Source organism: Dama dama, chromosome 15 (genome assembly GCF_033118175.1).
Source record: "Dama dama isolate Ldn47 chromosome 15, ASM3311817v1, whole genome shotgun sequence".
Classification (NCBI taxonomy): domain Eukaryota; kingdom Metazoa; phylum Chordata; class Mammalia; order Artiodactyla; family Cervidae; genus Dama; species Dama dama.
The window spans coordinates 33,887,866-33,898,979 of NC_083695.1; the positions used below are offsets into that span (position 1 = coordinate 33,887,866).

The following is an 11,114-nucleotide window of genomic DNA, read 5'->3' on the forward strand; positions in this document are numbered from 1 at the left end:
TTATCTTACAGTCATGATTGTGTTTACTCTTTGAGGTTTGTTGGTGCTGTGACAGAAAATCGGGGACAGGCGGCTTGCTCGTCTGGTAGTTACTGCCACCTGCTGGCTTGTGGGACTGGTGTAAATCAGGCTATGGGAACAGAAAAGGGCCCAGGGCAGCACTTAACCACTCTTCAGTCAATTTTGATGAAAACGTCAAGGCCTAGAGAGGATAGGAGACTTGTCCAAGGTCACACAACTCATTAGAGATGGAGCCAGAACCAGACAAATGCTCAGACTCCAAGCCCAGTGCCCCTGATGCTATTTCCTTCTCTTGTCCTTGGCACAGAATTGTTAGAAGGTATTTTAAGCCCTTAAGTTTAATGCTGATATTTTGCATTTATGCAAGTACATATTCTTGAAATGTCTCCTATCGTAGTAGCCTCGTGGTTTCTCTGGGTACACATACCAGGTGCAGAAGTTAGAAAATTGATTTTGTCTTTAGGTAAATGTTCAACCCAGATCTGCTGTCTTTGTCTTCAGTGTCTATGTGTGACATGCAGAAGGGCCAGATAGTGTAGGATAGCCGAGACTAATAGTGAGAATGCAAGTTAAGGCTCTGCCCCCAAGGCCCCCCTGCGTGGTTTCTGTCAAAGAACCTGCCGTTCTGACTCCCAGGGTGGTTGGTGCCCCATCACCTGAGCCTGGCCGTGTTTGAGTGGAAGGGCAGCTGGCGGCGGGGGGCGGGGGGGGGGTATCAGAAGAGCATCCCACAGAGTGAACTTTAGGCTTATGAATCATATTTTGATTTCTTACAAGGAACATGTATCCATGTATTATGTATGTAACAAAAGAAATTTGCTTCAAAAATAACAAAACCCAGAATTATCCAAGGCATGTTAAGTGCCTACCATCACACAAAAGGACTCAACCTAAAGAAAACCAGTTCTGCATATTGGCTAAACTCATGTTTGGGAAAATTCTCATGGATTAGGGAGAGGAGGCTGACTGAAGGGATTAATAATCATAAATACTAAAATACAGAATATGACTATCAAAATTTATATGTGCACTTCAGTGAACATCCAGACAGTTAAAAATGTGAGGAGACGCAGTAATTCTTGGATATGGTTTACCTAGAATTTGAGTTTTTTTTTTTTTTTTTTATTATTATTTTTTTTTTTCCAGTGGGTTTTGTCATACATTGATATGAATCAGCCATGGATTTACATGTATTCCCAAGAATTTGAGTTTTAATCAAGCATTTTGTACTCTTCTTTGCACTGTACTTTCAGTAATTTTTCAGACCCATTATTGACAGATTACATCTTAGCAGCAAATCTACCTGTTATTCTTATACTTGGATTTTGTATCATTGAGTACATCTTGCTTGGAAAAAATATTTTATGTTTTCAGTTATGGAACGTCATTTTGCCAACCTCTAATGCAATTAGAAAACATTGTTATATCTTACATAAGTAAGACACATTCCACATGTCTTTACATTTTCTTTAGATGCCGTCCATGTTAAAATATTTTGTAAAATTATCAGCTGCCGGCATCCTTGCAGCCATCAGTACATGACTCTAACGTTGTCTGCAGAGTAATTCTTTCTTCAAGTACTCTTTCTTCTTTCCTTTTCATCGTTCCTGAATTCCTGTGAGATGGGGAATGAGTAGGCTAGTCTGTGTACCATCATGTATCTTACAGTGCTGTGCACGCAGTAGGTGCTCCTTGAACAGTTACCAAATATTAAAATGAGTGACCCAGTGGCTAGTTGGTTGTTGAAACACTGATGTCCATGATGATTTAATCACTATAATGTATAGGATTTTGAAGCCAGCAGGTACTACTCGAAAATAATATGCTAGGAAAGCAAACCTCAGCTTTTAAAAATCTACAGTGCAGCTGCTAGGATGTTCCCTCTCAAAGCATCTGCCTGAGTAAACAACTGTTTTATTTGGAAAACACTTGTCTGTGTAGTGGGCGCCCGAGAGGGATGTTAAACATCAAATGGAAGGTTAAGTACAAAGGCATTACAGAAGTCTTTACATGTAAGTCTCAGACACGCGTTCAGTACATGTTTGCCGCATGTCGACTCAGCAATGTAATTTCTCATGAGCTCTGATGTATTATGTTTGGAATTAATTTCAGAGGCCTTTTGTACTAAAGAAGAAAAGGGGTCGTAAACGCAGGAGGATCAACAGCAGTGTAACAACTGAGACCATTTCTGAGACGACAGAAGTACTGAATGAGCCCTTTGACAACTCAGACGAAGAGAGGCCAATGCCACAGCTGGAGCCTACCTGTGAGATTGAAGTGGAGGAGGATGGCAGGAAGCCAGTGCTGAGAAAAGCGTTCCAACCTCAGCCTGGGAAGAAAAGACAGACAGAGGAAGAGGAAGGAAAAGACAATCATTGCTTTAAGAATACTGACCCCTGTAGAAGTAAGTGGAGGAATTATAAAAACCTTACCCTTGTGAATTTCTGTCTGTTATTGCCAAAAACCAGGCACCTGAATTCTACCCAAAGGCATCTCTGAGGTGATACCAACCCACCAGAAATAAGTGCTCATCTGTCCTTTCTCATTCATAAAAGGTTCTATCCCTTCTTCCTGGAATTGGATTTTATGTTAAACAACTTCTAAGGCCAGAACATCCCTCTAGGTGGGTTCATCTTACTTTCCAGAAATTGGCTTATCCTCAAAAACTTTGAAGTCTGTCAATAAGAAACACATTGCACTTCCTTGATTCTAATATGTACTTTTTTTGACATTTAATACTTCTGAAATCAGGGTATATATTATTATTATTGATGTGAGCACTGAATGCTTTTTCCTGAAAAACAAATATTAGTAAATTGATGATGAATCATATAATCAATGGTGTCTTTGGAGATGTTCTTATCAAGAATCAGCTAAACCTACCCACACCATCACTATTAGCTTTGATAACATAGGATAATGTATAAATCAGGAAATTATCTTTCCTTTCAAATTACTGTTTAACAGTTGCTGTTGCAGAGACATCCCACCCCATCTTCTAAAAAAAAAGAAACACTATTGACTCCTCTTTGATGCCATATTTAAAAGAAACCATCCCTTGCCTGTTGGGCTGGAAACTTGAGCTCCCAGCTGAATGATGAGGATTTGTGGGACAGTCTCTCCACTCTCCAGTTGAAATGACTCTATTCAAAACCTTACTTTATTTTAGTCTCAAGAACAGGCCATCTCACTTTCTTGGAAACCACCGATAATCACTCTTGCCTTTGAAAAGCCACAATTTTAAGAACATGAGCAGGCAGCTCCTTGACTTTCTGAATTAACAACAATGCTATTGCTACATACCTGTTTTGTGGAGGCAATGACATCTCACCCTGGGTATAGAGGAACCAAGCCTGCTCATTAGTCATTTTTTGGCATGGAATTTAAGCCTTATTCCACTTTCTAGCTGTGTTCTCAGGAGCCTATACATGAATCAACACTGCCTTCATTCTCTACTTTGTGCCACTTGCCTTAACAAATTCCAAGTGGCTGTATTATACCTGATTCCTTTCAGGCTCTTCTTTCTTAAAAAATAGTTATTAGAAATTTCATCTTCTGACTTAGCAGAGTTTTCCTAAAAATGCTAGTAGATCTAGTAGCATGTGGAATGAGAATGTGGAGTCCAGAGTCACTGGTATGCCTGTTCCCTGTTTGTGTGAATAGAAATGAAACCATTGGAACATCATGAGATATCTGTTAGCTGGGTATTGTACTTAGCACTTTTGGAGGAATTGGTCTACAGTACCTATCTTTGCAGTTAGCCAGTCTGAATGTAGTACAGACAGTAAATTTATGTGTAATCCTTTATTACATCAGTGAGTTCAGTGTTTACCCTGCTTTGCACTGACTGGATTAGAAACCACTCCATTCTGGCGAAAGGGATCTCCGTTCCTCACTGATTATTAATTAGATCTTGCTTTGTTCTCCAAAACAATGTTTCTAATAAGACCACTTCTCTTTATGAAGCTTTTTCTTTAAATTGAACCCTCTAGGAGATCAATGGGGCTTCCCATGTAGTGCTAGTGGTAGAGAACCTGCCTGCAAATGCAGGGGACATAAGAGACGTGGGTTTGATCCCTGGGTTGGGAAGATCCCCTGGAGGAGGGCATGGCAGCCCACTCCAGTATTCTTGTCTGGAGAGTCCCATGGACAGAGGAGCCTGGTGGGCTACAGTCCAAGGGGTCACAAAGAGTCAGACACTACTGAAGCAACTGAGCATGCACGCAGGAGATCGATATGATCATTAATTTTATAAAGATATTAAGACTTGGGTGTTTTATATTTGTATTTATTCATATATTTACTTGTTTGCTTGTTTATATAAATATATATTTATTTTACAGAAATATATTTATATTCATACATACATACAACTAACAGTAAAAATAAGATTAGCTGAGCTAAAATGAACCTGACAGTTATGGTTTGTTTCTTATTTAATATTCAAACTACACATTTGCACATGGATCCAAAATGCAGTGTGGATAGAATTAGTGATAAAACGAATACCTGTATTTTAAATGTTCAATAATTTCAAGGTAATTACATTATAGTGTGTGTCAGGCAGAAATGATCCTGGAGTAGATTAGAAATGTATTTATATTTTGGTTATTTAGTTAGTTATTCATTTGTTTCAGAGGTACATAGTTTATTTTTATGCCAGAGAGAATATTCAAATCAAAGAAAATAATGTCATCTGAGATTTCAAACAAGTAAATGTCCACAAGCAGAAGTTCACTTTCTCAGGATAAATGTGCAAGCTAGGCTTCTATTCATTTCTCCAGTTTAGTGGTGATTGGGATATGAGCTAACTTTAACCCCCTTCCCCTGCATTTCCTAATTTGCAAATATTCAAAATGATTCTTTTCACATTGTGGAATTCCAGGCTTTTGTGTTAGAGAATATTTTGTTTGTTAAACTGAAATAAACTTATTATAGTTGCTTATATTATAATATAAGCACATTATTATTCATGTGCTTCCTATAAAAAAGCACAACTTTCTGTAAAGAGTGAGTTATGGGGGGGTAGGTATATGGTGTGTGCAGCATGTATTATTTTCCAGACCTAGGTTATTTCCTCAGGTTTTTTTAACCACAGTATTATTCTGTATTAGGTTTGATTATATCTTTAGCATCAACGCTTAAAGTGCTAAATTGAAAAGCAGTATTTGATAAATTATTTAGAAGAATGAATTCAAATTGTTTATGGTGATGCTTTCTAAGATTTTATTTTTCTTCCTCCCCCTTTCTGTCTGTCTCCTCGCTAAGACAATATGGATGATGGTGCAAATAACTTGAAAGAAGCCAGTAGAGACAATCCTGAACCTCTGAAGTGCAAACAATGGCCAAAAGGAACAAAGCGTGGTCTGTCTAAGTGGAGGCCAAACAAAGAGAGGAAGACTGGATTTAAACTGAACTTGTACACCCCACCAGAAACACCCATGGAGCCTGATGACCAGGTGACAGTGGAAGGCCAGAAGGAGACTCCAGCAGACAGAACCAGCCCCACTTCCACCAGAATTGAGGAGGCGGTCAAGGAAGCTGTGGAACCCCTGCTGCCTCAGGACGAAAATGGAAGGGAGGAGACGTGTGCACCTGTAAGTCCAATTAAATCACCGGGTGGAAAACCTGAAGACGATTCAATCAAACCTGAGGAGGAAGAGGAGGAGGAGGAAGAAGAAGAAGAGGAAGAAGAAGGAAATGTAGAAAAAGACCCCAGTGGTGCCAAGAGTCAGGAAAAGGAGGAGCCAGAAGTCTGCATGGACAAAGACGACGCTGTGCATTTGGATGATCATGAAGAGGAGGAGGAAGAGGATGAAGAGCCATCTCACAACGAGGGGCATGATGCCGATGATGAGGATGACAGTCACATGGAGTCTGCTGAAGCAGAGAAGGAAGAACACCCAAGGGAAGCCTTCAAAGAAGTACTGGAAAACCAGGAGGCTTTTTTAGACCTTAGTGTCCAGCCTAGTCATTCAAACCCAGAGGTCCTAATGGACTGTGGTGTTGACCTCCCAGCTTCGTGTAATAGTGAACCTAAGGAGCTTGCCGGAGCCACTGAAACTGCCCCTGAATCTGATGAGGAACCCCCAGGAGAGCAGGCACAGAAGCAGGACCAAAAGAACAGTGAAGAAGTAGATTCTGAGTTCAAAGAGGGAAACACAGCCACCTTGGAAATAGACTCTGAGACTGTCCAAGCGGTTCAGTCCTTGACCCAGGAGAACAGCGAACAGGACGACACCTTTCAGGATTGTGCTGAGACTCAAGAGGCCTGTAGAAGCCTACAGAACTACACCCATGCAGACCAAAGCCCACAGATCTCTGCCACTCTAGACGACTGCCAGCAGTCAGACCACAGCAGCCCAGTCTCATCTGTCCATTCCCACCCTGGCCAGTCAGTACGTTCTGTCAATAGCCCAAGCGTCCCTGCCCTGGAAAACAGCTATGCCCAAATCAGCCCAGATCAAAGTGCCATCTCAGTGCCGTCTCTGCAGAACATGGAAACCAGTCCAATGATGGACGTCCCGTCTGTTTCCGATCATTCGCAGCAAGTCGTGGACAGCGGGTTTAGTGACCTGGGCAGTATCGAGAGCACAACCGAGAACTACGAAAACCCAAGCAGCTATGACTCGACCATGGGCAGCAGCATCTGTGGAAACGGCTCTTCACAGAACAGCTGCTCCTACAGCAGCCTCACCTCCAGCAACCTGACACAGAGCAGCTGTGCTGTCACCCAGCAGATGTCCAACATCAGCGGGAGCTGCAGCATGCTGCAGCAGACCAGCATCAGCTCCCCACCAACCTGCGGCGTCAAGTCTCCTCAAGGCTGTGTGGTGGAGAGGCCCCCGAGCAGCAGCCAGCAGCTGGCGCAATGCAGCATGGCTGCTAACTTCACGCCGCCCATGCAGCTGGCTGAGATCCCCGAGACTGGCAATGCCAACCTTGGCTTATATGAACGGATGGGTCAGAGTGATTTTGGGGCTGGGCATTACCCACAGCCGTCAGCCACCTTCAGCCTTGCCAAACTACAGCAGTTAACTAATACACTTATTGATCATTCATTGCCTTACAGCCATTCCGCTGCTGTAACTTCCTATGCAAACAGTGCCTCTTTGTCCACACCATTAAGTAACACAGGGCTTGTTCAGCTTTCTCAGTCTCCACACTCCGTCCCTGGGGGACCCCAAGCACAAGCAACCATGACCCCACCCCCCAACCTGACTCCTCCTCCAATGAATCTGCCACCACCTCTGTTGCAACGGAACATGGCTGCATCAAATATTGGCATCTCCCACAGCCAAAGACTGCAAACCCAGATTGCCAGCAAGGGCCACGTCTCCATGAGAACCAAATCGGCATCTCTGTCACCAGCCGCTGCCACCCATCAGTCGCAAATCTATGGGCGCTCCCAGACTGTAGCCATGCAGGGTCCTGCACGGACTTTAACGATGCAGAGGGGCATGAACATGAGTGTGAACCTGATGCCATCCCCAGCCTACAATGTCAACTCTGTGAACATGAACATGAACACTCTTAATGCCATGAACGGGTACAGCATGTCCCAGCCGATGATGAATAGTGGCTACCACAGCAATCATGGCTACATGAATCAGACGCCCCAGTACCCTATGCAGATGCAGATGGGCATGATGGGGACCCAGCCATATGCCCAGCAGCCAATGCAGACCCCGCCCCACAGTAACATGATGTACACAGCCCCGGGACACCATGGCTACATGAACACAGGCATGTCCAAACAGTCTCTCAATGGGTCCTATATGAGACGGTAGGCAACATGGGCAGTCACAAAACCCCTGGGCATCTCTCTCGGATTGATCTGCACAAATACCTTCTAAGAGTACGATTTCAAAACCAGCAATTGGTGTGAATGCAAAAACATTTGTTGGCACCATTTATTATTAAAAAAAAAAAAAAAAAGCTGTATGCAGCAGAAAGCCTTATAAAGTTGTTTTTCTTTTTATCTTTTTTTTTTTCTTTTTCTTTTTTGGTACCTTTGTTTCTGTTACTTTTATATGAAATTCTCTGCAAAGGAAGGCCTCTCTTTGGACTACATATGGAGGCAGCCACTCACTGTGACTGCTTCCATTAAACAATGTGGATATCAAGCCCCACCCCACCCCGAATTATCTGTTTTAATACTGAACCTAGAGCTTTTTTTTTCTTCCCTGTCCACTCCATGTAAATGCCTTTACCATTTTCAGTTATTGTATATTTTGTTTGAGGTGACACTTCAGCATGCCGCTAATGTCTTTGTTAGTGACAGTGCATTTTGTAGTACTGTACAAGTGTTGTGCTAACAGTAAGCCATTTCTTAAGTTTTTTGCCTTGATTAGGGTGCCCTAATTTGAGGGTTTAAAAAAAAAAACTATATTTTTGTTAATTATAAAACTGTAAAGAGCTATAAAAGCTATTCCCATTTGGTTAGTCAAAAGGGTTTTATTGCTAAATGTTTGGTGTAAAGTTGAGACCCTTTTCCATTTTGGTGACAGATTTCTTTGGGGAAAAAAAGGCAGCTTTCTGTTTTATAAATGCAGACTTCTGTTTATTGAATGAAGCATATCTCAGTGTTTATCTGTCAGGTTTTGAAACATTTCATATATGTCCAAATACTTGGCAGAATTTAAAAAAATAGTGAATTTGGTGTAAAGTTGCTATTTTATGGAAATGCCTCTAACTTTACATTTTCATTCCATCTGTAGATTTTTCTATCTTTATAAAATATTGGAGTTATTTTTTAAGGAAAAATAGAGAAGTAGCTTGTGAATAGCTCAAACTAAGCTTACAAATCGCATGTAAAAAAAGCAAAAAAAAAAAGTTATTTGTGTCTGTTTATATTGCTTCCTTTTTTGTAGCCTTTGTACCTGTACAGGGTGACTGTAAGGGCCAAGCAGGAGAGGCGTAATCCTTGTATAAAATAGGAGCCAGCGACACTCTTGTATTTATCTGTCCTCTTTTTAGTCAGTCACTTCAAAAAAAAAAAAAAAAACAACAAAACAAAAAACAAACAAAAAAAGCTGTACATTTTAACATAAAATAAATTATGATGAGCCATTTTTAGCCTCTTGTGTCCTGTCATATTATGATTGATAGAGAATGACCAATTGAACTGTATATCATGTGTCACATCTCAGATCACATTCACATTTTGGGAAAATAAATTATTTAGTGTAAATCGGAGTTAAGAGATTTTCTGATTTGTTTTGACTTTGTGGGAGGGGTTGGCAATAAATAAGAGTAATATCTAATAAAACCATCACATATACCAAATACCTATTTAATAAATTAATTTATAATGGATTTTAATGCTTTTCATGAAAGTTTATTTTATGCTAGTGCATACCTTCTGTATGCCAATCATTGTCTTTAAAATAAAGTGAATTTGTTTTTTTCTTTTTGACTTTGATCTTCATTTGCAAAGGGATCCTGCCCAAATATTCAGCTGCCTCGTTTGTACAGTCTGTATAAAATCCCCTCAGGGCCTAATCCATTGGTAGCAAACTTCATTTTTATAAACTGTAATACCAAACAAACAAAAAAAAAAAGCACCCAATTTGGACTTGAATGTTTGAAATATCATTTTCTTGAATAAGCATGCAAGTTTTGCTCTGTCATGAATGAGTGATTGGATGTTATTTTTAGAGTCTAAAGTTTAGGGGGGAAAAACTCATTGTTCACGAACATTATGGCATTCAGAGAAAGCCCTGTCTGACTGTTAAAACATTTGATTATTAAGTGACAAGCCTAGAAATGAATGCTTGAGTCGGTACCCGTGTGGAAAGGAGGACAGTGCACACAGCCCGGGGTCACTGGTCCCAGTGGAGGGCTTTGCCTCGTGCACTCACTCACCCTTATTATTTTCTCCCACAATTATGAAGCAGTCTGGGCTTAGTGTCAGGATTTTATCTTTTGGTTCCTCCTCCCCAAAACTGTATAGCAAATGGGGGAACATCTGTAGTAGCTGGAGGGAGGGCTTCCAAGAAGACACTTCTGCAAAGACTGTTGTCACCAAGGGGAGAAGAGAACATTTAAAGTGCTTTTCTGGTGGGAAAGGGAACTTCTCCTCCTCCTTCAGAGCAGGAAGTGATGGTGTGCTGTTGTTGGAATCAGCTGCTGGCATCTGTTCTAGAGCTGCCGAGGATCTTAGCAACCCGGTGGATCCACACCTCAGGCAAGAGTCTGCCCATAGGACGGGTAGGGGGCTTGGGGGGATTTGCTAACCAGCTGGTGGGGAACTATGCAGAACCTTCCACAGGCCCCACCTGGAAACCTTCTCATATTTCATCTCTTCTCTTGTGTTAAATAAGGTTCTTTGGGGACTGAGACTGTCCTCTGTTCCATGTATTGCCATGGCTTATAACCGCACCCTATGGTTTGTGTGGCGCCTGGGCTTACCACACTCCGCCTGCCTCACAGTCCTCCAGGGAGCTTGAGGACAAGTCCCAGTCACTGCCTCAGACCTGCCACACCAGAATTTAAGAACATTACTGGGGACTCCTGATGTCCTACAGGCTCAGGGCCCCAAGTCCTAACATTCATCACAGATGGAAAGCATTGGTGGGCGAGAAGCTAGCTGATCTGAGCCTGCTCTGCACTTGGCTCCTCTCACTTAGAGAAATCAGCTCAGCCTTAAATGCAACACCAGGGAGCCCAGAAAACAGGAACTTGGATTCATCAGGAGAAATAGAGTCACTGTTAGGTTGAGACCCATCAGCAGGCCACACCTTCTAAACACAGTAATGTGTTCTTTCAGTTATAAGAATTTGTTAACAAGTGATTGTCAATTGCCAGCCTGGCATTTTTACCGGCACAGGTGGTGCCTACCCAGGTGTGAAGGCATCGGCTTTCCTTGCCAACATTCCATTTTAGAAAAAACGTCTCACAATATCACAAGAAAAACATAAGTCACAAATATCCACCCTTTGCAGGAAATGGGGCAGTTTCTCCAATTTACGCATGAAGGCACTGAGGCTCAAACAAGCTAACTTAATTTCCAAACACACTGAACTGAAATCTGTGAGCAGAAACAAATTTGATTATCTCCAAATCACAGTTTTTTTCTAGAACACTTTACT

The 11,114-nt window shown here is 41.7% G+C and overlaps 1 protein-coding gene across 6 annotated transcripts in view; it reads left to right on the forward strand.

The window, feature by feature from the left end:
* KAT6B (lysine acetyltransferase 6B) overlaps positions 1-9,432 on the forward strand; it is a 181,047-nt gene extending 171,615 nt beyond the window's left edge. For all 6 annotated transcript variants that reach the window (XM_061161890.1, XM_061161889.1, XM_061161893.1 and 3 more), the window contains 2 exons: positions 2,134-2,425; positions 5,290-9,432. In XM_061161890.1, the coding sequence (XP_061017873.1) occupies positions 2,134-2,425; positions 5,290-7,811 (2,814 nt within the window). In that variant the 3' untranslated portion in view covers positions 7,812-9,432. The remainder of the gene's footprint in view (positions 1-2,133; positions 2,426-5,289) is intronic.
* Positions 9,433-11,114: the final 1,682 nt, after the last annotated feature.